Raw genomic sequence first — 27,716 nt, 5'->3', positions numbered from 1 at the left:
CCAGCTTGCATTAATTATACAGGCTGCCTGCTACCCTTGTGTTAGCCAGCCGTCTTTGTGGCCTCTTGTTCTGCCATCTGCAGCAACTGAAATGTTATCTGCTGCTAGCAGAAAACTCCAGTCACTATCTTCTCACAAGCGGTGTTAGCCTATATCAGAATTCTTGCACACTACCCCATCACCTGTCAAAACCAGTGCACATCTTGCCATGTCTATCTTTAACGTCTCAAATTTGGAAATTAGACACCACTTTCAAGTAATATTTACTCACTGCACAAAAATTAATTTGCTTAGGAGGCCTGCCAGAAAACAATCAGGTGGTAAGGTCTAACATTTTTTGATTCTTAGAACAAATTGTTTAAATAAAACTAGTCAAAGAATGTATGTTCACATGTTTGAAATGTGCAAAGTTTGTGATTGTTTATAATACAAATACAAGAAATGATTACCCAAAGAAATATTTTATCAGTGTGTGGTGCTATTGATGATGCATCTATGAGCACTGTTGGAAATGAATACCATTCGTCTTGCAGATCTGGTCTTAAGGAAGGGGGCTGTTTAAGAAAACCTGATTTAACCAATTGTTGAGTGTTGTTCATTGCCATGACTCTCTTGCAAGCTGGATTAATAGAAGTGACAGCAAATATTCAAAGAAGAGTTGCACATTTTATCAAAAGTTTGTTTAGCTGGTGTGAAACTGTCACAAAAATGTTCGATAATTTCTGACTCTAGTCAGAAGAATAAAGAAAACAAATGCCCACTGCTAATAGCCTTACTTTCAAAATCCTGAGTGTCTGTGTTCTACATCTACATCTACATCTACATCTACATTCATACTCCGCAAGCCACATGCTGGTGTGTGGCGGAGGGCACTTTGAGTACCTCTATTTGTTCTCCCTTCTGTTCGTCTCGTATTGTTCGTGGAAAGAAAGATTTTCAGTATGCCTCTGTGTGGGCTCTAATCTCTCTGATTTTATGCTCATGGTCTCTTTGCGAGATATACTTAGGAGGGAGCAATATACTGCTTGACTCTTCGGTGAAGGTATGTTCTCGAAACTTCAACAACAGCCCGTACCGAGCTACTGAGCGTCTCTCCTGCAGAGTCTTCCACTGGAGCCAATCAATCATTTCCGTAATGCTCTCATGATTACTAAATGATCCTGTAATGAAGCGTGCCTCTCTCCGCTGGATCCTCCCCATCTCCTCTATCAACCCTATCTGGTATGGATCCCACACTGCTGAGCAGTGCTCAAGCAGTGGGTGAACAAGTGTACTGTAACCTACTTCCTTTGTTTTCAGATTGCATTTCCTTAGGACTCTTCCAATGAATCTCAGTCTGTCATCTGCTTTACTGACGATCAACTTTATATGATCATTCCATTTTAAATCACTCCTGATGCGTTCTCCCAGATAATTTATGGAATAAACTGCTTCCAGTTGCTGACCTGCTATATTGTAGCTAAATGATATGGGATCTTTCTTTCTATGTATACGCAGCACACTGTGTTCTGATATGATTAGGAAATATATTATTTCCTCCATCATATGACTCATTTAATGGCCATGAGGGAAAAGATGGAGAAATTTTTACATATACAGAACCATGCTGACAATCCTTCTTCTCATGTACCATCCAGACATGGCACAGAACAAAGTGATTTGGTATGTCGTGTGCCTTTTGCCACTCAGTGTACAGTGTGTTGTGAAATGCACGTATACACTTAGAACATAGCAAAAGTCTGGTCAAGAGACTGTGAGCAATGATAGGCCTCTCAAGAGCATTCACCAATCAATCATTTCACAGTCATGCTCTGCAGGATTCAGGACAGGAGCTGAGCTACCCACTAAATGTGCCCAATTGTTTGATGTTTAAGAAATAATTTCTTTTCGCTTGAGCATCTTCTGCAGTGAAACATTCAGCTGTTTTACCAGCATAAGGACATACATAAGCATCATGAACATAATGTCTGCAGATTTGCAGTCACAGTTCCCAATGGGAAAATACATGGAAGTATGTGCAGAAGATATGGAAATCTGTGTATACACAAGCTCCAGGAACAACACTACATAGTCCAAAGACATCTCCAAGGGGTGTAAAGGTTTTTAGTCTCTTTTTGTATCAGAATAAATCTATTTTTACTTTCCAGTATTGCAAGGATTCATCTGTCACTCTTTCAGTGGCTGCAGCACAGGAACAGACTAAAGCTAAGATGTGGTCATGGTTCTATTCCATATGTCATTCATCCATTCATCCATTCATTTGCTATGCTCTGTGTATGAGGTGTGATCAAAAAGTTATTGTTTTTGTTAAAGACTTTTCATTTATTCATCGATATCAACTTTTGTAATTGAAGAAAACAATGAGACGAACCTTCACATGTGATCAAACGTGTTGAATTGTTTTTGGTCTTGATTCTTCAGGTAGTTTCCATTAGTATAACTTGGCCTTGGTTTCAACACCATACCTGTGCACCAATGTTTCATAACATCTTATAACTTTCTTTAGATGTTCTGCATTGTTGTCATCTCAATTCAGAAATTTCTGAACAATGTCTACATGCAGTTGTTTTTGATTGAAATTCAACATTTTCAGAACAAACTTTGGTGCTATGTGTCTTATGCCCAGGCATTCAAAAAATTGCTTGACATGAGCCAAAGGATATGCCCAACATCATCAACAACCTCTCTGATGGTGATTCAGCAATTTTCCAGAATCATTTCTTCCACACTGTCATCAATAATTGACCTGCTACGGCGTCTTGGGTGGTCATCATCTTCAGTGTCTTCTCAGACCTCTTTGAAATGTTTATACCAAACTCTTTTCTCACTCATAGTAGATTGGCCTGGCCGGCTGGCCATGCAGTATAACGCATGGCTTTCTGGCGGCAAGGAGCGCTGGTCCCCAGCACGAATCTGCCCAGTGGATTTGTGTCGAAGTCTGGTGAGCCAGCCAGTCTGTGGATGGTTTTTAGGCAGTTTTCCATCTGCCTCAGCAAATGTGGGCTGGTTCCCCTTATACCGCCTCAGCTACACTATGTCGGCAATTGCTGTACAAACAAGTTCTCCACATATGCGTACACCACCATTACGCTACCACGCAAACATAGGGGTTACACTCATCTGATGTGAGACGTTTCCTGGTGGGTCCACTGGGGACTGAACCACACAATAACCCTGGGTGCGGTTTGGGCAGTGGAGGGGTGAAGTGGACTGCGGTAGTTGTCATGGGGTTGCGAACCACTGCGACTGCAGTGGGGACGGTGCCTCTCTGTCGTTTCTAGGTCCCCATTTAACATAACATAACATTGTAGATTTTCTGAAACCAACAGTCAACATTTGGAATGCAATGTTGCACTTTATTCCATTTTTTCAAGCAAAAATTAATGCAAATTTTTTGAGCCATCTTTTTCAAAAGTAAAAATTTGTTGAGCAGCTGAAAACACATATAACCTTTTCGACTGTCAACAATAAATTAAATATTCAAAACAGGTGAAAATGCAAACATGTCAGGAATACGTGTTCCAAAAAGATGATTAAAAAAACAAAAATGGAAATTGAGAACTGAATGCATAAATCTCACAAAATTAAAAAAAAATCCTCTTACTTTTTTGACCATTGCTCATGTATCATCAAGAAGGAGAACCTACATGTATGTAGTATGAGCCATTGTGTATATTAACAAAAGAGAAACAGCTCTTAGGAACTAAGTCTCTGCTCTGTTTTAACAGGACATGATCGCTGTACTGGTTAATATTATTTGTGTTTACATCAGCAAATTGGATCATAATAAATTTGCAGGAAAACTGTCACTCTGAAAAAAAAAAACCTTATTGCTTCCTCATTTTATGTAATATATGTGTAGCGATGTACACCTTTAACTACAAAAGCATGTTATTTGAGTGTTGTGGTAACCCCCTTTCTTTAAAATGAAAATGAAATGAGACTTGAATCTATTTTATGGTATCTTTAACTTTGCCACCAATCCTGAGCACTAAATTTCATATGATTTAAGTTACTGTAGTTTGCCTCAGATGATGAACTGCTGAAGACCTAAAACAGAAATCTCTTGAGAAGCTTAATTTTCCAGTATAAAAATGATAACTGGGATCCTATACTTCACATCTGACTGCGTTCTACAATGTTCCTCTAACTGAATGTGCTGCTAACTGAAGAATACTAAATCACAAAACAAAGAGTAAATAATTATCTCAGGATCTTGCAGTAATTTAATAACTGCACACTGCAATAATTGATGAAAACAAAATGAAAATATTTCCATTTAAGTTCCCTGTGTACAATAAACCACTGATCACTGAATTAAAAACATGTACATTTCCAATATTATTACAAGCAAAGTACTGTGTAGTCATAATTTTCTGACAGTTTTTTTTAACTATCAGTGTTAACTGCAATTGTTCTCATGGCACAAATTTATCAGTCACTCCAGAACAAATACAAAGCAATAACTGACTATACAAGGCTGAATTTATAGTCTGGTTTTTGGTAATCATCTGCAAGTTTAATTTGCATGCCTCTGTTGCTTCACATCAGACTTGCAGATACTGCATGCCCCAAAACTCAGTACTGGTGGTGGCTCAGAAATTTGTTTCTGATTACATGAAACATTTTTTTTTTTCAAAATTACTAGTAAAAGCATTTTCCCCAGTTGCCACCCTTTTAAAACCATTCAGTAGCAGTTTGAAATTAATATTGTCCTAGCCTAGTATTTGAAATTAATATTTTAGTGGGAAATAAAAAGATGTATGTGTCTGGACTGTTGCAGTGTATATTTTCAAATGCTGAGACTCAGAAAAGTGGCAGAATAAGTAAAGCAGTGGTGTGTTAATCGCTTTCTGGCCATCCAGATTTAGGTTTACTGTATTTACCTAAATCAGTTGGCAGATCCCAGGATAATTCCCCTGTAAAGCTCATGGCTGACTTCCTTCCACATCTTCAGCTATCATAAGCTTTTGCTCCACCTCTGATGACCTCATTGCAAATCAGATGCTATACCCAAATGTTCTTATGTTCCCTTGTCATTGACTGAAATTTCTGCATGCTGGCCTAGTGCTTAGAAAGTATTGTCATAGCCTACAAACAACGGAAATGTGAACATTTCGTATCTTACCAGCTATGCCAGAATTTTGTTTGCCTCTAACCTGCCTATGATCCTCGATTTCAACTCATCTGCACAATATAATCACAAGGTCATTGACCAATTTGGCTATCTCTCCTGTGTTTTCTGAGTTCCACTTTGGCAACATCCATCTTACTCTTTTTGTAATCTGCCATGTTAAGATGATGCAAGCAAATTCAAGTAAATTCTAATGCTGCTGATTTGTATGTGATGGTTTTGTGCAGTTACATAATGGGAATACTACATTCAATTTTCCTTTCAGTTCTTTATGCTTTCCTGAGTTATTGATATTTTGCAATTTTCTCCCCTAGTTTATGGATATCTGTGTTTAACCACACAACTGCCATATCTACTGGAAATGTATAATATTAATGGAAATTCCTGGATGGAGAAAAACGTAACATAAGGGAAAGGCAATCACTCATCTATAGCAGACCATTTCATGGCACCCAGAGTTGTGTGACAGGAAAAAGCAGTCATCATTTACACTAGCTTTTGCTCTTTTTCCAGCAAAAGTACTCACATTCATACACACAGCCACTCAGACACCAAAACATGCACTCCCATGGCCATGGCATTAAGTCTCCCATGACCACAGGAGGGTGCATTTGGTTAACTGTGTGGGTGTGCGTGAATGTATGTAGTTTTCCTAGAAAAAGAGCTAGAGCTTGAAAACTAGTGTGAATGCTGTTTCCTGTTGTGTATTTCTGTGCTCCACATTGGTCTGCTGTAGGTGAATGGTTACCTTTCCCTTATTTTATGTACAGCTAATGAAAAGTTTATCTTACTATTATTTGTGAGTTTTAACATAATAAATGTTTGGAACACTGAAATTTCAAAGATTTAACTGTTTTAGAAATCAATTTGAAGATCTCAGATGGTACTGCAAAAAGAAAAGTGGAAAATAATGTAAATGGACAGGAATGTCAACCACGAGGAAAACTAAAGTAAGCTGCAGTGTTTGTTGTTATTTATAGAAAGATCTAGTTTTGCATGTACTGTACTGATTGAAGTGGACTGTAGAAGTCTGATTGAAAGGCAAATGAAAACATGAAAAAATTGACGCGTTCTGTGAACTTTTAGACAAAATATTCAGATATCAAAAGTTAATCAGAACAAACAGTAAGGAAAATGTATAGAAAGATGGTTGAGTCATGGAGACATGTAGATTATGGCAGCCATATCAGGTAAAGAAAGGAATTTAACACAAATAGTGAACTATGGTGTAGTAGATTCAGATGCCAGAGAAATTTGTGGCATTCTGTGGCATGGTAGTCACTTAGATGACAAGGGAACACATTCTGAATCAGGCGGGGAATTAGATAAGACTGACATACAATGTACAGTATAACTATACTGACATACATGACACAGAAAAAAGTAAGAGTGTACTATGTGTTACAAAAAGGGAAGGAGGAGGGGGATTCTGATTTAGGGTACAGGGATGAGGAAAGTAAGGGAAAAGGGGGAGGAGCAGGGTAAGGAAAAGAAGTGCAAGTGAGGAACCAATGTCTTTTCAGGTTGGCTGTAAGAGAAAGACATGCATATGTCAAACAATGGAAAATCCAGGATGGAATGTAACAATATTACAAGAAGGAAAGTTGCTACTCACCATAGAGCGGAGATGCAGATAGGCACAACAAAAACACTTTAACAGTTAAAGCTTTCGGCCATTGGCAATACACACACACACACACACACACACACACACACACACACACACACACACACACACACACACACGACTGCAGTCACAGTCATCTGAAACCACACTGTGAGCAGCAGTGCATGATGGGAGTGGCAACTGAGAGGGGGGGGGGGGGGGGGAGGGTGGAGTGGGAGGGATAGTATGGTGGGGTTTTTGGACAGTGAAGTGCTGCAGGTTATACAGTGGGCAGGGGAGAGGTGGGGAGGGGGAAGTAGCGGAAAAGGAGAGAAATAAAAAGATTTGGTGTGGTGGTGGAATGATAACTGTGTAGTGCTGGAGTGGGAACAGGGAAGGGGTTGGATGGGTGAGGACAGTGACTAACGAAGGTTGAGGCCAGGAAGGTTATGGGAATGTAGCATGTGTTGCAGGGAAAGTTCCCAGCTGCGTAATTCAGAAAAGCTGGTGTTGGTGGGAAGTATCCATATGGCACAGGCTGTGAAGCAGTCATTGCAATGAAGGATGTCATGTTTGGTAGTGTGTTCAGCAACAGGGTGGTCCACTTGTTTCTTGGCAGCAGTTATTCAGTGGCTATTCGTGTGGACAAACGACTTGTTGGTTGTCATGTGTACATAGAATGCAGCACAGTGGTTGCAGCTTAGCTTGTAGACCACATGACTGGTTTCACAGGTAGCCCTGTCTTTGATGGGATAGGTGATGTTAGTGACTGGGCTGGAGTAGTTGTTGGTGGGGGGATGTAAGGGACAGGTCTTGCATCTAGGTCTATTATAGGGGTATGTGCCATGAGGTAACAGATTGGGAGGAGGGGTTGTGTAAGGATGGACGAGTATATTGTGTAGGTTCGGTGGACGGTGGAATACCACTGTGGGAGGGGTGGGAAAGACAGTGGGCAGAACATTTCTGGCCACAACTTTCATTAGTCACTGTCCTCACCAGTTAAATATTGGAGGGAAATGTTGGGGACAAAAAACATAGAGCGAGACCAAGAGATAAACACAGTAAACAGTTTCAGAAAGAAGTAGGTTGCAATAGTTTTTCAGAGATGATGAGGCTTGCACAGGAGAGAGCAGTATGGAGAGCTGCATGAAACCAGTCTCCAGACTCAAGACCACAGTGACAACAACAAGGCGAAAAAACTAGGAGTGTGAAGATCAATGATGAAAACTGTTGTGAACTCATTCTTTGATAAAGCTGCACCTGATGGTTTTTTATAGGTAGTGACAAATAATGTTCTCTTTTGCAATCTTTGTCAATAGCTTAACATGCCAACAGATTGAATAACTGACAGTTTCATTACTACCAGCATTACAAGCAGGTTGTGCATTTCTTTACTTATATTTAAGTACCATCTATCTAATAGCCCTAAATCATGTGTTCAGTACCTAACTGGCTCCCTGTATATGTAGTTGAGCATAGTTACACACATTTCTACATAATATAGCATTTTGCATTTCATGTCTGTAGGATGAGACTTTTTACACTTTGCTTTTTTTGTGTTAAAATATTGCTTGATGGTGGTACAGGAGGAGATTTAAATAGAGGTATCTATGAAATGTTTTCATATTTGAGTGGTCATACAGATTTGAAATTTATATTAATATCAAAGCATAGTCAAGATGACTGTGAAAAATAAGCAGACAAGTCAAAATTACTGTAAGTGCAGTTAGCGTTGTTATGAAACCTGCTTGTAAGTTGTGAATGAAAGCTAATATATCTTTGATACTAAATATGATTATAATCAGTCTGGATTATACCTAGTATTATGTGTAATATTTGTCTGTTATTTGAACATGGAACTGCTAAGTTTAGGTGAATATGAGATGGGAGGAAAATTATTGGGTCTTTAATCTAGGCTGTGAAAATATGGTAGTTGTAGTTCATATATTGAAAACTGTACTGATGAATTTATAATTAGGGCTGATATGAGGTGAAAAAATATTGGATTGTAAGATATGGCCACTGATAAACTATGGACATTTTACATTGTTGGCATTTTAGTATGTACCAAATCACAAATGTAAATGGTAGCAGAGAACTGTTCAATACAAAAACAGTACATTTACTTGGAGAAAATCAGCTGAACTCTTTGAAGAACAGTGAAAATTCAAACTGTTTTACAAATTTTACTGATGAGGCAGTTGTACTCCACTGCCTTCCTATTTTTGGTGTATTTGAAATTAAAAGTGGCTTATTCTACTATTCCAAGTATACCATCTTTCTACACTTTTCCTTCTATTCCTTATTATCATTAAGAAAAATGAATTTCCATTCCTGAGTGCATTAACACAGTTTTAACTTTCTGATGTATTGTGTTACTGTGCTTACAAATGCTGTGTTTATTGAATATTCAGTTGAAAGTACATTTGATGTATTCTCTGGAAACATTCAGCATGTGATAGAACAGAACACAAAATGAGATACACAACTTCTTCAGTCCACATCATGTTGCACATCATAGATAATAAATGCCACTGTGATCAATGCATTCGCGGTATTTAGAGCACATGTAAGCTTACATTATTAGTGTTTTTAAAAGAAAAATTATACATACAAAATAATAAGGTTCATTTTGGTTGTTGAGTTTTAGTTTAGCAGTCATCTTTATTAATGTCTTTAATACATTTTGTTATCAAACAATGGAAAATCCAGGATGGAATGTAACAATACCAGAGAAGGCAAGTTGCTCCTCTCCATATAGCGGAGACCTGAGTCGCGATATCTTTTTATTGTGCCTCTCGTGACTCAGTGTATTTTGTTATCATTGTTAAATGCTTTTGGAACATGTAATACCATTACTTTTCCTTGGTCAAAACACTTTTTATTTCTTTCTTCACTTAACATAAAGGAGAACAAAGTTTTGAATCATTGTAGTTGGCACATTGACTGTAGCAAGTTACATGAAAGTAAGATTAGAATTTGATATCTGACTGTAGTATCACTTAATTGTCCAGCACTAACATCTAAAAAAAGAAAAGTTTTTGAACATTAATGCAACATATTTTTCACTGCTTGTACAGTTATAGAACCTTTATGCCTTTGTAAATACAAGACATTAGTTGAAAATGTAATGTACAGATTATATATTTTTTACAAAGAAAATTGATGGGTTTTAGTCCTTTGACAGTAGGTGTACTGATCATTTTTGTTTTGTGAATAATGCAACACCTTGTATCCTCAGTTGCCAGAATTGTAATATCATCACTATAGCTTTCATTAATATGGACCTAAGGGACAGAGCGGCAGGGAGGGTTGTGTAATGGTAACCAAATGGTAATCCAATGCATAAGCTGAAAATAGTGGTGCTTCCATAAAATGTTCTCTCAACATCACTCTTGTGCAGCCTGCTATGAAGTACCAAACATCGGAGGTACTTAATATAATAATAATATTTTATTCAGCATTAAATGATTCAGTGCGTATGTACAAAAACAGCAATGGTTTGTTGTCAAACACAAGACAGTCTTCTGAGTAAGTTATTGACTGCCATTGGATAACCATACACATGAATAGTTTGCTGCTAAATTCAGGCAATTGCATACATTAAAAATGTGAAAATTTAGGTATTTTTAGACAATGTGATTGTGTTACAGGTACCCTGAACAGGTGTTGGAAGATCAAAGAAAATATGAAGTTCATTCAGTAAACAACATTTTGTTGAACACTTTTTTATAGTAACATATTCATTCTTAAGAGTTAGAATTTAATGATAATATCAATGTTTCTTTTAGATGTACTACTTTTTGACATAGTCTCCATCACTTTCTCTGGACTTACTCCAGCTTTGGTAAGGCTTGTAATCCCTGTTGGTAGACCCTCTTGTCCTGTGCTCATAGCCATGTTTTCACTGCATACCTTACATTTTCATCATCATCAAATTGTGTCCCATTTAGAGAATCCTTAAGTGGCCCAAACAGATGGAAGCCCAAAGGTGTCAGATCTGACCTGCAGGGTGTCTGAGGCAATGGTGTCCAACCCAGTTTGGTGATGTCTCTCTGGATTCTGAGACTTGTGTCTGCATTTTTATATTAGAGCAAGATTTCTTTTGGATTCTTGGCAGATCAAACATGATCAAAACAGTTCTTGAGTTTATCTATAGCCTTCACAGATTCCTCTGAATTAAATGTTGACCCTTTTGGCAACAGATCCATTAGCCATCAGTATCCCAAAATACTGTCATCATGACTTTGTCAGTAGAGGGAGCTGCTGTGAATTTATTATTATTTTGATGATTGCTGAATGTATCACCTCAGTGATTGCATTTTGTCTCTGGTTCTAAGTGGTGCACCCAGGTTTTGTCAGTTGTAATGATCTGTCACAAAAAGGCCACACATCAGCTTCAAATTGCCCCAACAATTCAGATGAAACGGCTTTTCTTTGAATTTTGTAGCCTGTTGCGAGCATTTGTGCAACCCATCTTCAGCAGTCATTTAAATAACCCAAAAGTGTCAGCCACTGCTCATGCTCTTTTAATGCTCACCAATATCCATGGAGCTAATTGTCAAAGTTGTGTTGCACCTATCTGCACAAATAATAGTGTCAGTGCGATTCACCATGTCGGAAGCAGTGGCTGTGACTTGTTGAGCCAAGTTTCTGTCTTTCCTGATGCTAATCTATTTACCCATCAGCCAACACTACTTTTATCAACTACATCTTTACCACACTCAACATGCTAATGTTCATGGATGTTCACCGTGCTTTCTTTGCCCACAACCAATTACAACACATTTCTTGCAATGAGTATCTTGCATGGATGCCATTCTGATGGTTCACTATAGCTCTGCCATCTGTTGTAACAGTTTGAAACTTCCCACATGTGCAGAAGAAAAGTCAAATTTGAAGATATAAATGGATGTCTGCTGTATATAATAAGAGCATTAAAAAGTTTGGGACATTATTTATTAAGAACAGTATTCCCTAAAATAATTTGAAGTTTACATCACAGAATACATATTCATTTGCAATTACTTATTTTACAGAAAATGTTAAATGTTTTTGAATCACAAGAATAGCTTTACAAATAAGATTACTCAACTATTAAATATCAGCATTTCAACTCTCATAATATAACAAAAATGATGACAGCGGTCGGCAGTCATCAGTGTTGTTTACATATTTTATTATGCCTCTTGACAATATCAGGAAATCTTCAAATGGATCCTTGTTGGCACCTGCAAGACATGTTGATAAATAATCTATTGTCTGTTGTTCCACATCGCAGTCACAAGATGGTGATGAAGATTTGCCCCATTTGTCGAACTTGTCTGTATATCTTCCACGACCCATTTGGATGTGTTTCAGGACAGCCAGATTTTTCACTCTACAGGGAATATGTCATTCAGCTATGGAAATCTGGGGTTTTCAATAGCCTACTATTCCATTGGATATCAACAGGTGGAATGTGATTCAAGATGTATGTCAGTATGTCAGAGGTGGATCATATTGACCTACTAACAATATGTTGGATTTGTTAAGTTGTACGGTACATCTATCTTCTTCACATATAAACTATAAAGATAGACAGACACACACAGTACTCTGCTGTTGAGGGTACCAGTTTGAGTGCGGATACTTGAAGAGTGTCTGCTGATGATTCCCAACTAGTGGCACAGAGCATATAGAGAATGTTGTTTCTACATTTGAGTTTAGTAGAGGTTCATGTCAAATGCTTCTTAAAAGAAAGTGTTCTGTATAACATGGTCCCAAGATATTTTGGATGCATATTTTGATGAAGTTTTTCTCCCACAAGATAGACATCAGGGGCTCTGTGCTCCAATCTATTGGACAACTCCTGTTTTATGTAAGTCTGCAGGCTTTTGTTGCCATTGTCACTAAAGATAAAATCTTCTGGGTTTTTAGGCTACGTCAAACTTCCTTCTAAAATAATCAACATTTCAGCCCCTCTGCTAGGATCTTCTTCAGGATGTTTTGGTGTCCCCTATTGTTAGAATACTGTCAGAGACCAGTGTCACATTCTCTTATAAAGGGGAGTTTTCCTGCATTTGTGCTGGAGAAGTGGGAGTATGGGTTAAAATTCTTGTGGCTATCATTGGTGGGCCATGGTCGTAGGTTAATATTTGTGCACTGATGCAGAAGAAGGGATGTTATTGGTTAAACTCATATGGATACTATTGGTGGCACATCATCATTGGATATAAAGGCACTATTCCACCCTTACTCTGGAGTAGTATAACAGTCTTAGGGGTTGTTTTACTCATTGTATCTGGCAATCTGTGGCAGCATAAATCCTGAAACAGTAACTGAAAAAAAACTGTAAAGCTGTTTTTTAAATAATTAATCCTGTTTTTTGTTTCCACTAAACATTTATTATAATCTCAAATTAATTAAAAGCATCTTGACAAATCTAAAACAAGTTGTAATATACTAACAATAATGAAATAAATCATGCACAAAAAGCTACATGCTTTCTGTCTAAAATCCAAAACCAGACTGACTCCTATGCCAATATGGCTACCCCTGATTACAGGAGATTCATATCATATAAAATGTTCCTACCAATTAACAGGCTTCTACACATTATTTTATTTAAGATTCTATAATCATTTCCTTCATAACTTTTTCACAAGTACACAGTTCCATAGACCTCTATTTCAGAAACTACTGTTTATGGTTAAAATTTATGCATTTTTATTAGTTTTAATTGGACTGTTACGTTTCAGTAGGCTTATTGGTTGAAATTCCTCCTGCTACTGGTTGGCCACCATCATTGGCTAGATGTGAAACAGACAGAGAAGGAGAGGGGGAATGTTTACCCGAAATATTATTGTCCACCGAGGTGACTTGCAGCAAGTTGTTTATCTCACTCACATATCACTGCCACATATTTACTTCCTTGATGAAGGGAGTCATGATGCCGGAAGCCTATAGCCATCCTCTCTATTGAAATAACGTACATTCTTGGAAATTTCAACTGCTTCTCAGACCTTTTTTCTATAAATGTTAGTTTCCTTAGCCAGCACATGCACATTATTAAAATCAATGTCAGAGCCACATGATGTTCTGCTACTGTCGATTTTACACTTTGCTTTAGCCACATGTGCTATTCATGTTCCTTAATGCTTTCTTTAGCATTTCTTCCTGTTTTGCCTATATACACTTTGCCTCAGCCACATGTCGCTTGATAGATGCCTGCATTGTGGAGGCAAACAGGTGCATCCATTTTTCATCAGAAAAAATCTTTTATTTTGTTTTGACTTAAGAAAGATGTCTGGATACCAGTTTTCTTTAGAATTCAGCTTATGTGATCAGTGACCTCAGAAATGAATGGTAACCTAATCGAGTAAGGAGGTGGTTGGTCATTATTCTTCTTAGCATGATTAATATTCTGCCTAAAAGCCATGTTGATCGAACAACTATTATAACCATTTGCCTTCACTGTCATCTTTAAAAAATTCAACTGCAGTTACAGGTTGTTGTCATTGCTGATATGGAAGTGACGTGAGGACAAGTGTTGAATACTGCTTGCTTCTGGGTTGTGTGGTGGTGCGAAGTGACATCTAAATATATGTTTCTGTTGGTTGGCTGTGACCTAGAGTGTTATCAGATCTCCTGTATACCAACACATCTAGGAAGGGAGACTGACCTCACTCTCAGCCTCCAAGGTAAATTTGATTTTGGGGTGAATTCCATTTAAGAAATTGTGGAATGCATGAAGTTCTTCACTGTGTGTCCATATAATAATGTATCATCCACATAGCGGAGCCTACAAGAAGGCTTCAAAGGATCCTACTTAATGCCTGTTGTTCCATAAAAATGTCAGCTGCAACTGGCAATAGGGATCAGTCCATAGAAAGCCATCAGCCTGTTCATAGAATTCACCATAGTATTTTTTTTTGTGACTTAATTGAGTTATGTCTTCATTCAAGCTATTTTAAATACAATGTAAATTTTCATCTGATACATCTTGTATGATGAGTTTTACCCCTTTGTGCTCTTGATGTAGACAGTAAATGTGACACGATGTTTTTCCTTACTTTTATGTTGAATGCACCCAGCTTCTCTACTTGATATTTGAAAATCGGGTGACTCAGCAGTCTGTATTCATCTAGTACATCTGGCTGGATCACAATTATGAAGTAGCTTATCTGCTTTTCCTGTTTCATCGCTTTTTAGAGATCCATCATACAGTTTTTAATTAGTTTTTTTCCAGCCTGGAATATATTGCCTATAGTAGCCCCTAGGCATCACATTCATTTGCTAAACTTATCACAGCTCCAACAACCCTCTCATAGTTATTTGCTTTGGTGGAAATCCAACCAAGATACTTGTCCAGATTGTTAGTAAATGCATCCCATGTTGCTTCTCTGAAGTTCCATCTCTGTCATGGAAAGTATGATATGAGTGGGATACTTGTCCCAATTTCAATCAAGATTGGAGGGTGTTGGCTGTGTGGGAGGTCTTGTAAAACTAACTGGGAACTTGGAAGAGGTAGCTTACTTTCATTAGTTGTTACAAGGCTTAGATCAGGATTATACTCTTGTCTGCATGCTGTGACAAACACCAAATATAAATTGTTGTCTTCTGCCCAGTTTACAATAGTTTCTCTGGTTTCATCATTTTCATTATATTTTCATGGTGGCTGTTAAAATCACTGAGATGTACGGCAGGATGGTGTGATATCAGAATGACCTGTTGAGGCCAAGAGATAGCTGAAGGTCTGTATGTATTAATTACTGCTATTTTTTCAATTCTTGGAGCAATTTTGTGGACGTCATTGAGAACAGATATAGAGCACAGTTGTGCATTATTGACTGACAGTCATACATAATTTATAGATGTATCTAAATAATAGAGTATAGAGTCTTTAATCTATCAAAGTTTCAGTTTTTCAACATTCGACAATAAAATAGCAAGGTTACTTACTGCACAGATGAAATAAATATTATCCTCCACAGTATAAAGTTTATGGTGTTCACACTGAGGTGACAAAAGTCATGGGATACATCCTAATACCTTGTCAAACCTTCTTTTGCCCAGTGTAGTGCAGCAACTCGACATGGCATGGACTCAACAAGTTGTTGGAAGTCTTCAGCAGAAATGTTGAGACATTCTGCAAGTGCAGATATCCATGATTGCAAAAGTATTGCCAGTGCAGGATTTTGTGTACCAATTGACCTCTTGATTGTACCCTGTAAATCTTCTATGGGATTCATGTCATGCGATCTGAGTGGCTAAATCATTCACTCAAATTGTCCAGAATGTTCTTCAAACCAGTAATGAACAACTGTGCCCCAGTTACATGGTGCATTATCATCCATAAAAACTCTGTCATTATTAATGAACATGAAGTCCATGAATGGCTGCAAAAGGTCTTTGAGAAGCCAAAAATAATGGGGACCCAGCCTATTCCACGTAAATGTAGCTCACACCATTATGGAGCCACAACCAGTTTGTACAGTGCCTTGTTGAAAACTTGGGTCCATGGCTTCATGGGGTCTGCACCACACTCAAACCTTAACATCAGCTCTTACTAACTGAAATCTGGTATCATCTGAACACGCCATGGTTTTCCAATCATGTAGGGTCCAACCAAGGTCATTAGCCTAGCAAAGGAACTGCGGGTGATGTCATACTGTTATCGAAGACACTTTAGTCGGTTGTCTGCTGCCACAGCCCATTAACACAAAATTTTGCCGCACTGCTCTAACGAATACATTCATCATGTGTCCCACATTGATTTCTGTGTTTATTTCACCCAGTATTGCTTTTCTGTTAGCACAGACAATTTTATGCATATGCCACAGCTCTCAGTTGTTCAGTGAAGACCATTGGCCAGTGCATTGTCTGTGGTGAGACATAATGCCTCAAATTTGGTATTCTCGGTACACTCTTGTCACAGTAGATACTGGAATATTTAATTCCCCAATGATTTCCAAAATGGAATATTCCATCCATTCAGCTACAACTACCATTCCCCATTCAAAGTCTGTTAATTCCTGTCATGCAGCCATAATCATGTTGGAAACCTTTTCACATGAATCATCAGAGTACAAATGTGAGCTCCATCAATGTACTGTCCTTTTATACATTGCGTATGCAATACTACCACGAGCTGTTTAAATGTATATCACTCTCCCATGACTTTTGTCACCTCATTGTATGTGGAGGTAGTTAGTTTCTCATCATTATAATCCATGTCATGATTTAATAAAAAATAACATTTGTTTTATGTAAAGTGATTCTCTAATTTTGTTTTGGACGGGAGTCTCTGTAACTGTTCCACGAAACAGGTAGTATTTTTTAAGAAATTGAGAACTTTATTTAAGAGTGTTCCATTTCTGTTTCAGAGATATAATATCTTATCTGGATGAAATAGAACATAGTAGTACGGAAGTAAAAGATTTCATTAGCCCAAGTCAGTGCACTTTCAGTGAAAGACAGAAAGACAGAATTTTCCTCGAGGAAACTTTAAGGTATGGCAGATGTGAAATAATTATTCAGTTTGAATTTTAGAATATTTTGAATTATATTTCATAACTTTTTCTTCAGGTACAGGCAGACCAAGAAAAAGATGGCTGTCACAGCTGGAAAATGCCTAATGCTTGAAATGTATTAGAAGAGAAAGAAGAAGAATATTTTGTTCCTAATTTTCTGAGATTTCATGTATTTTCCAAAGTTGGTGGAAGAGATTTGTTCAGTTATCTATTGAATAGATGGAATAATATATAGTACTCTTTACATTTGTTTAAAATAGTATTTATGCTTAGCCAAATTACTCAATTATGTATGAATCAAATCATACTTTGTGGCTGCTGAGAAGGCATAAATTTTAGTAGCTGTATAACTGTTCTTTAGTTATTATGTAATGTATAGAATACTTGGGTGGTTATAATAAACAGTGAAAAATGTGTTTGAACACAATACAAAACATTGTGAATGTTACAGACAATTTAGATGATGTAAAGTATGTCTGATGTGGAAATATGACTTTTCTGCATTGGTCACCCATTGTAAAAAATACATAAGTGAAATGCCCAATTTTGAAACCTCCACCAGTGATATAAATTTATACACAGTGTTATAAAAGAAATACAAGATGAATTTACAATATTTGCACTTTAAAATGCCCATCACTTGAAAATAACTTCTTCTTGGATGATGTGTGGTGGGTCACACTGGAAGATCTGAGGTTTCAAATGACCGCAAAGTAAGAAATCACACACTGAAAGATCAGGGGGTTTGGCGACCAGGAAATACCCCCATTCTTGGAGATGAGATGACCAGGAAAAATGTTCTGTAGCACATTAATGGAATGCCGTGAGATATGACATGTGGCACTATCTACTTGGAAGAATGTGTTTGCAGTTAGAGGAAGATCAGCAAGCTATCTTACCAGGAAATGGTTCAAAAAATGAACATAGCATTATGTGTTCACAATAACAACGCTTCTGTGATTGTCTTAAAAAAATAAAGCCCTATGTTTCCAAACAATCATTTGCCACACTGCATGACAATTTTCTGACTGTGAAATGTCTTTTGATGAAGCCTTTCAGGATTTTCACACAACCAGTATCTACAGTTTTGCTTTTTAACAAAGACTGGCACATGAAACTTGGCCTCATCATTAATGAGCAGATTGTCGCACAGGCCTGGGTCGTTGCTCACAAATTCCAACAATTACCAGCAAAAGCATAATGTCTTTGGGAAGTTGTCCAAATTAAGTTTTTGCACTCTGAATTTTGTGTGGGTGGTATTGCAGCTGAGTGTGCCATATTCACTGTACTTTGTGATCTGGCGTGTGAAGTTGTAGCACATGCTTGCATTCAAAACACATGTGATTGTGCCTGAAGGCTTCTTCCACTGTTGCAGCAACTTCTGGTGTTTGCTAGGATTTTGACTTCCTCCCCTCTTTTGCACTGTATCACTTGTTCCCTCAAAGTTCTGTACACTTTTTCTCATAGTATGTGCCGATGCGATGGGGGCATGACATGTGAGATTGTAATGAGCATGAAATATCTTTTTACGGCTACATAGCTGTTGTTATTTTTGTAATGTCTTTGTGGCAACAGTGCATTGCTCAGAGGGCCATTGCACCATCTTGACTGAACATTGGCATCAGGGTCAATGGCAAAGGTTTGTTGTCCAAATGGCACCACTCTTGTTTTCTGATTCCTAATGTAATGTGCTATTATCTGGGTCACCAAATCACCTATTCCACTGCCACACCTGTTACACCATGCTTTGTAACTCTAAGTGTGAAGGAGAGAACATAAGGATGCATCCAAGGAAAGGAATGCATTAGTAGAGACAGAGAAAGTAGAAACTGACGTTCTTTACACTTAACTGTGACTGGTGGGAAAGCCCTTAATTACTTCTTAATTAGAATTAAGGAGGCCGACCTGACTACATCCTAATGTCCATTCCAGCCATGCTTACCACGCCATTCTAAACATTCACACCAAGTAATTGATGCTACCCACAATGTAACTCTCTTCATGGGTGTTACAGGAAGGAAGGAGAGAGAGAGAGAGAGAGAGAGAGAGAGAGAGAGAGAGAGAGAAACAGAGGGAAAGGGGGGAAGAGTGGTGCAGCAGTTAGGCATGCAGATATGTATATAACTGAAATAATTTCATTGGTTTTTGTGAAATATATTAAAATATTCTCAACATTCTTCCTTCATGTAGGAATAATTATAAAGAAAAAGAAGAGACAACAAGTAAAGATGAAGCCAGATTAACACAACATGTGAAGACTCTAGAACTGCAGTTGGAAGACCGTGACCGATGTCTTTTACTGGCACGCCAAGCCATATCTCGGCAACAAGAGGCCCTGAAGCAATCAAAACACAAAATGGAGCTGAAGATACGTTCTTGTAAAAAAGATTATGAAGATGTTGTCCTACGTCATCAGAAGTTCATAGATCAGGTAACATTAGGTATATCAAATGGAAAAATGAGTTAAGTTGTCCTTAACTGAAATGTTGGTTTGAATAGCCCAATTCAAATAAGCTCTTGCTTTCATCTAATTTGTAAAATAACGCCCAGAAAAAGTCAGGTGTCAGTCTAATGTAAAGAATAAATATTTAAACTGATGACAATTCAAAGCTTTGACTCAGCTGAGGAGAAATGTTTGGATGCACTATTAGTTACACACTCCCATTTTAGGAACCAGAATGTGTAGTGATTGCAGTGCTGAACATATGCAGAAAGCAAGTAAATGCAGTTAACGCACACTTTATTACCAATTATGAACATACATCAATAATACACTCCTGGAAATGGAAAAAAGAACACATTGACACCGGTGTGTCAGACCCACCATACTTGCTCCGGACACTGCGAGAGGGCTGTACAAGCAATGATCACACGCACGGCACAGCGGACACACCAGGAACTGCGGTGTTGGCCGTCGAATGGCGCTAGCTGTGCAGCATTTGTGCACCGCCGCCGTCAATGTCAGCCAGTTTGCCGTGGCATACGGAGCTCCATCGCAGTCTTTAACACTGGTAGCATGCCGCGACAGGGTGGACGTGAACCGTATGTGCAGTTGACGGATTTAGAGCAAGGGCGTATAGTGAGCATGCGGGAGGCCGGGTGGACGTACCGCCGAATTGCTCAACACGTGGGGCGTGAGGTCTCCACAGTACATCAATGTTGTCGCCAGTGGTCGGCGGAAGGTGCACGTGCCCGTCGACCTGGGACCGGACCGCAGCGACGCACGGATGCACGCCAAGACCGTAGGATCCTACGCAGTGCCGTAGGGGACCGCACCGCCACTTCCCAGCAAATTAGGGACACTGTTGCTCCTGGGGTATCGGCGAGGACCATTCGCAACCGTCTCCATGAAGCTGGGCTACGGTCCCGCACACCGTTAGGCCGTCTTCCGCTCACGCCCCAACATCGTGCAGCCCGCCTCCAGTGGTGTCGCGACAGGTGTGAATGGAGGGACGAATGGAGACGTATCGTCTTCAGCGATGAGAGTCGCTTCTGCCTTGGTGCCAATGATGGTCGTATGCGTGTTTGGCGCCGTGCAGGTGAGTGCCACAATCAGGACTGCATACGACCGAGGCACACAGGGCCAACACCCGGCATCATGGTGTGGGGAGCGATCTCCTACACTGGCTGTACACCTCTGGTGATCGTCGAGGGGACACTGAATAGTGCACGGTACATTCAAACCGTCATCGAACCCATCGTTCTACCATTCTTAGACCGGCAAGGGAACTTGCTGTTCCAACAGGACAATGCACTTCCGCATGTATCCCGTGTCACCCAACGTGCTCTAGAAGGTGTAAGTCAACTATCCTGGCCAGCAAGATCTCCGGATCTGTCCCCCATTGAGCATGTTTGGGACTGGATGAAGCGTCGTCTCACGCGGTCTGCACGTCCAGCACGAACGCTGGTCCAACTGAGGCGCCAGGTGGAAATGGCATGGCAAGCCGTTCCACAGGACTACATCCAGCATCTCTACGATCGTCTCCGTGGGAGAATAGCAGCCTGCATTGCTGCGAAAGGTGGATATACACTGTACTAGTGCCGACATTGTGCATGCTCTGTTGCCTGTGTCTATGTGCCTGTGGTTTTGTCAGTGTGATCATGTGATGTATCTGACCTCAGGAATGTGTCAATAAAGTTTCCCCTTCCTGGGACAATGAATTCACGGTGTTCTTATTTCAATTTCCAGGAGTGTATATGCACATACAACAGTTGTTAATAGCAAACTGAGCAGACTAGAGTGTCACAGATATTCTTCCCTGTGGGAAGACTTAACTCACATTTTTGTCCAAGGGTAGTGTAATATTTTACATCATCGATGGTGAAGTTTATTGATTTGCGTTGGTGTTTATGCACACTTGAACTGTTTTGTGCACACAGTTCCATGAAACACCAACATATGGTAGTGTAGTCCCTTTGGACCTATGCAGCCATGGTATTCAACTTTTACTGAGGCACACTTGATCAATCAGTGCTCCAGTAGCCTGACTGTCTACTCTGGGAAAGGGAGAAAATCAATTTTTGTGATTTTCGCACTGTAAAAAACTTGAAAGTGTATAAGACTATGTCATATCATTTTCTGAACTTACTTTTTCATCAAAAGTTTTAATTGCTTTGTGAAAAAAGAGAACTCATAATTTTGGTTTCACATGATTTTTTAGTTCCATAACATTTTGAAGAAATTATGCTGTTAAAAAATTTGCTTTTTTTCACTTGTGATAGTATGGCCTTCTTAATAAACCATTTACCTTCCCACAGTTCATAACAGTCATTGTGAAATGATGTGTGCTTGATTTATGAATCTTCTACTGAAGAAGTTACATAGTGTGCAGCTTACCGATCACTCCCTTTTAAACCATACGGTACTGTGAGTGAAACACAGCTAAAAATACCAAAGAATTTTTGAAATGGTAGTGACACTGACATCTGTGTTCTTTCATGTGTGAGTTATTAAATGGCTTCCGTGCCACACTCTGAAGCCAACAGGGGGTTTAGTTCCATTCATTCTGCTAGTTTAAGCATTTACTGTAACTTATACCAGTAAAATGCAGTGTGTAATATTTTCCACAATCAATTGTTCATAGAAAATAAGTATTTGTATGCTGTATAAAATGCTCACACAATTTTGTAGTTCACTTGACTTGTCCTATATTACTAGTACATCCTTTTTAAAATATGTAATCAATAGGAACAGAATAAAAATAAAATCAAATCAAATGTAGTGACAAACTGCAGGAGAGAAAAATGAATTAAGGGCAATCAGTACAGGCCTAGTATTGGACCCTTTTGCGATTTTAATTCTTCCACATTTAGTGTAGTGTCAAATGATGCAGGAGGGAAAGACAAATCACTAGCAACCAATGCAGGCCTAGTATTGGACTCTCATGATTTTAGTTCTTCCTTGTTCAGAAGACTCCACATGTATATGGATTTTTCCCTCAGCAATGATGATTACACTGGAGTGTCATTTCCTGTGGTCTTACAATACCTCATGCTTCACATCATAAAAACAATTAATTCTTATCCGTTTCTTAGGATGTCACAAAAATAGATCCACTCAAACTCTTCCTGGCTTCTCCCACCCTCCCTAAACGACTGTTGTAGTTCATTCCTTGTTGCTAACTGGTAAGCCATTCAACATAGTTCACTACATGTGAAGTCATGAAATTTCTCTTCTATGTGAAGCAGGCAAGACACTAGTTTCTTTTCCATTTCTACACACAATACAAGTTTTCTTCCAATTTGCCATGAAATAAATGGCATTCCCTTAGGGGTGTGATAGCTCTGTTACTGTTAACAATGTATGCATGTATACTAATGGGACATACTGGAAGCTCCACTAGGCTATTCACAATGCTGTTGGCTATAAGAAGGTAGTAACACCAGGGAATTGTAACATAAAGCGGGAAGACCTGCAGAGGATTGAGGACATGTGCAGAAACAGGCAGTTGAACCCGAATGTAAAAAAATGCAATTTATTGCACATAAAGGCAAAAAGATTTTACATGTAAATCAACCAACAGTAATAACATGTAAAATAAGGGTAAGTGGCCACTCAACTATAGTGGACTGATGTGTGGAGTTTAGAAACACGTAAGAGAAAACAGTATTTACACTAACACCAGCTTTTGAGCTCTTGCTCTTTTTCTAGTAAAAGAGCACAAAACCACACAGATGTCCAAATGTACAGTCCCGCAGCCATGGCAAGACTTATTATTGATTATTTAAAGCAGTTGCCTGGGCTGATGGTGGTGGGGAGAGGGGGTAGGAAAGGATGCACAAAGGAAGGAGGGGTTAGTGGGATAGAGTGAAACAGGTCTTATGACACATGACTCAGTGACTGCCCAACAAGATGAAAGCAGTGCAGAGAATAGAGCATCAAAAGGAATAGAGAGGAAGGGAGGAGAGAAAGGTGGAGATGATGAAGAGGTAGACAGAGAGAGGAGAGAGAACTGGAGAGGGGTGGGAAAGGGAGATATAGAGATAGATATACAGACAGATAGAGAGAATGCCCACATGGGGGGAGGGGGGCGGAGAGCTTTGGGAGAAGTCAGTGCATGATCTGGATGGGTAGAGAGTGTTGTGGATGAAAAAAGGGGAAAGGTGGTGGAAAACAAGGAACAAGTTAGCAGAGATTTAGGCCATGGGGATTGTGAGAGTGCTGATATCCAGGAGAGACAATTCCCACCTGCATGCGTAGAATCTTATGCTGGAAGATAATATCTGAATGACTCCCATAGTGAAACAGCTTTTGAAGTCATTTGTGTTGCATGTTTGGCAATTGGATGCTCAAGTTTGTGGTTCACCACAGTTTGATAGCAGCCATTCATGAGAGTAGATAGTTGGTTACTAGTCATGCCTACATGGAATGCTGTGCAATAAATGGCAGTATAGCTGGTATATAACATGGCTTCTTTCATACAAGGCCCTGCCTTGTATTGGGTAAGAAATCCCTGTGACTGGACTGTAATATGTGGGTGTATGTGACATGTCTTGCACCTGGGCCAACCACAAGGGAATGACTAGTGGGTGCAGGACTGGAATAGAGACAGTCAAGGATATTCTGATTCTGTAGGTTGGGTGGGTGCAGAAGACTACTCTGGGTTATGGAGGTTGGATATCTCTCATCTCAGAGCATGATGAGAGGTAGTCAAAGCCCTGGTGAAGGTTGTAGTTGATTTTTTTGAGGTGAGAGTGATACTGGGTGATCAGAGAAAGGCTGACTAGTGCCTGGTTTACAGATTTACTGATGCCATAGGAGAAGATGGCATAGAAGACCTGTTTGTGGGTGAGCTGGGTAGGATACTGTTTGTCAATAAAGGCTCCAATAATGTTATCATCATATTTTGACAGCTCCTGCTTTCCACTACAGATGTGGTGTCCACAGGTGCCATGGCTGTAAGGAAGAGAGACTTTTTACTGTTGATGGTTGGCATGCTTTGTATGAAAAGAAGTATTTATGGAACCATCTGAGTGATGGAGATGACATCCAGGAAGGTTGTTCATTGAGTAGAAAAGGACCATGTGAAGTGGATTTGGGCATAGTTTGTGAAGTTATGGAGGAAAAAGCAAAGGTTTTTCTTGCCCATAATCTGGATAATGAGGAAGTCATTAATGAATCTGAACCAGACAAGGGGTTTTAAGTGGTGACTGGATAGGAAGGATACCTCCAGATACCCCATAAATAGGTTGGTATACATGTTTTTACACTCCACACATCAGCCTTCTGTGGCTGAGTGGTTGCCTTTCCTTATTTTACATATTGTTCCATCCAGGAATTTCCACTATAGTAATAAAATAAGCTCAGTATGATCAGCTGCTGCATACTAGTATTACAGCACCACATGCCAACAATGAGTATAAAACTATTAAATTATTAAACCTCAAAACAATTTAAATATTTGTCTTTATGTCACAGGGTGATTAGGTCTGGGTCCAGTCAATATAGAACACTTGACACTTTTTCAGCTTTCATTTTTTTCAAGAAATACACAAAGCAGTCACAAACAGTCTTCTCCTCAAATCATCCTCAAAATTCAACCCTCCTGTGGCCTCTTTCATACATATGTTTATAGTTTTGTAACAATCATTACAGAATATTTCATTATTACAAAATGAATCACAATGGAACTTCAATACATCACAGTAATTTCATGTAGTTCTTCATATAGCAAATTTCTCAGTTTCTTTAGTTGATATACATTTTTTTTGCAGAAATTGCTTTTTTTCAATGTAAATCAATTTTTTCATATTGTTCTATGCTCGGATACTTTATGTAGATTTTTACACTAGTATTAAGCTCCATCACTTGCCCATATTCACACAATAACAGTTTAATGAGTTTTCATGTAAATAATTTGTTTCCACTAAATAATATATTTTTTGCACAAATACATATAATTTATGCCATATACACTCCTGGAAATTGAAATAAGAACACCGTGAATTCATTGTCTCAGGAAGGGGAAACTTTATTGACACATTTCTGGGGTCAGATACATCACATGATCACACTGACAAAACCACAGGCACATAGACACAGGCAACAGAGCATGCACAATGTCGGCACTAGTACAGTGTATATCCACCTTTCGCAGCAATGCAGGCTGCTATTCTCCCATGGAGACGATCGTAGAGATGCTGGATGTAGTCCTGTGGAATGGCTTGCCATGCCATTTCCACCTGGCGCCTCAGTTGGACCAGCGTTCGTGCTGGATGTGCAGACCGCGTGAGACGACGCTTCATCCACTCCCAAACATGCTCAATGGGGACAGATCCGGAGATCTTGCTGGCCAGGGTAGTTGACTTATACCTTCTAGAGCACGTTGCGTGGCACGGGATACATGCGGACGTGCATTGTCCTGTTGGAACAGCAAGTTCCCTTGCCGGTCTAAGAATGGTAGAACGATGGGTTCGATGACGGTTTGGATGTACCGTGCACTATTCAGTGTCCCCTCGACGATCACCAGAGGTGTACGGCCAGTGTAGGAGATCGCTCCCCACACCATGATGCCGGGTGTTGGCCCTGTGTGCCTCGGTCGTATGCAGTCCTGATTGTGGCGCTCACCTGCATGGTGCCAAACACGCATACGACCATCATTGGCACCAAGGCAGAAGCGACTCTCATCGCTGAAGACGACACGTCTCCATTCGTCCCTCCATTCACGCCTGTCGCGACATCACTGGAGGCGGGCTGCACGATGTTGGGGCGTGAGCGGAAGACGGCCTAACAGTGTGCGGGACCGTAGCCCAGCTTCATGGAGACAGTTGCGAATGGTCCTCGCCGATACCCCAGGAGCAACAGTGTCCCTAATTTGCTGGGAAGTGGCGGTGCGGTCCCCTACAGCACTGCGTAGGATCCTACGGTCTTGGCGTGCATCTGTGCGTCACTGCAGTTTGGTCGCAGGTCGACGGGCACGTGCACCTTCCGCCGACCACTGGCGACAACATCGATGTACTGTGGAGACCTCACGCCCCACGTGTTGAGCAATTCGGCGGTACGTCCACCCGGCCTCCCGCATGCCCACTATACGCCCTCGCTCAAAGTCCGTCAACTGCACATACGGTTCACGTCCACCCTGTCGCGGCATGCTACCAGTGTTAAAGACTGCAATGGAGCTCCGTATGCGACGGCAAACTGGCTGACACTGACGGCGGCGGTGCACAAATGCTGCGCAGCTAGCGCCATTCGACGGCCAACACCGTGGTTCCTGGTGTGTCCGCTGTGCCGTGCGTGTGATCATTGCTTGTACAGCCCTCTCGCAGTGTCCGGAGCAAGTATGGAGGGTCTGACACACCGGTGTCAATGTGTTCTTTTTTCCATTTCCAGGAGTGTATAAATAATTCAATTTCATCATTTTAATTTCACAGTTTCATGTTAAATTCAACTAACAACATTCACGTTATTGAAAGGTATTTCTAGTTATTGCATAAAAACAATAACGTTTACTTTATTATAGTTATTCATAGTTACTGCATACGAACAAAAAATCAATCATCAATTTTACAAGACTAAGATGTGGCAAGAAATGACTACACTGCATTAGATATGTGTGGGTGTCACAAACTAAAGTATTGAATTCATATTGAATACTTCATTAATCACTAAAATCTGAATAACATATTAATATCCAATGCTGCTTTGTTTGTAATACTGCTGACAAATCAGTGAAAGCAATAACTACTACAAAATACCTAGAAGTACCATACAGAACAATATTTGACCACATAAAACAGATTATAAGAAAAGCAGATGCCAGCCTGTGATTCGTTGGAATAACCTGAAGTAAATTTATTTCATCCACAAAAAGAGTGTAACACTAGTTCAACTAGTATTGCTGTCAGTCTTTAAGCCATACCACATTGACCAAAGACAGAGAAGATCCTACAAAGAGCGGCATGTTTCATTATGGGATCATTTAGTCAGCACAAGACCATTAACGAAATCAGCTGCTGAACATTC

At 39.5% G+C, this 27,716-nt stretch overlaps 1 protein-coding gene across 2 annotated transcripts in view; it reads left to right on the top strand.

Moving 5' to 3' along the window:
* The window catches only part of LOC126345439 (centrosomal protein of 131 kDa), a 122,571-nt gene that overhangs the window by 24,919 nt on the left and 69,936 nt on the right, over positions 1–27,716 (top strand). For both annotated transcript variants that reach the window (XM_050002103.1, XM_050002102.1), the window contains 3 exons: positions 5,994–6,084; positions 17,108–17,233; positions 19,445–19,685. In XM_050002103.1, coding sequence (XP_049858060.1) covers positions 5,994–6,084; positions 17,108–17,233; positions 19,445–19,685 — 458 coding nt within the window. The remainder of the gene's footprint in view (positions 1–5,993; positions 6,085–17,107; positions 17,234–19,444; positions 19,686–27,716) is intronic.

The sequence above is a fragment of the Schistocerca gregaria genome, chromosome 1 (assembly GCF_023897955.1).
Source record: "Schistocerca gregaria isolate iqSchGreg1 chromosome 1, iqSchGreg1.2, whole genome shotgun sequence".
NCBI lineage: Eukaryota > Metazoa > Arthropoda > Insecta > Orthoptera > Acrididae > Schistocerca > Schistocerca gregaria.
Note: the sequence above shows the minus strand (reverse complement) of the source record. Positions and strands in the feature narration are given on the sequence as shown.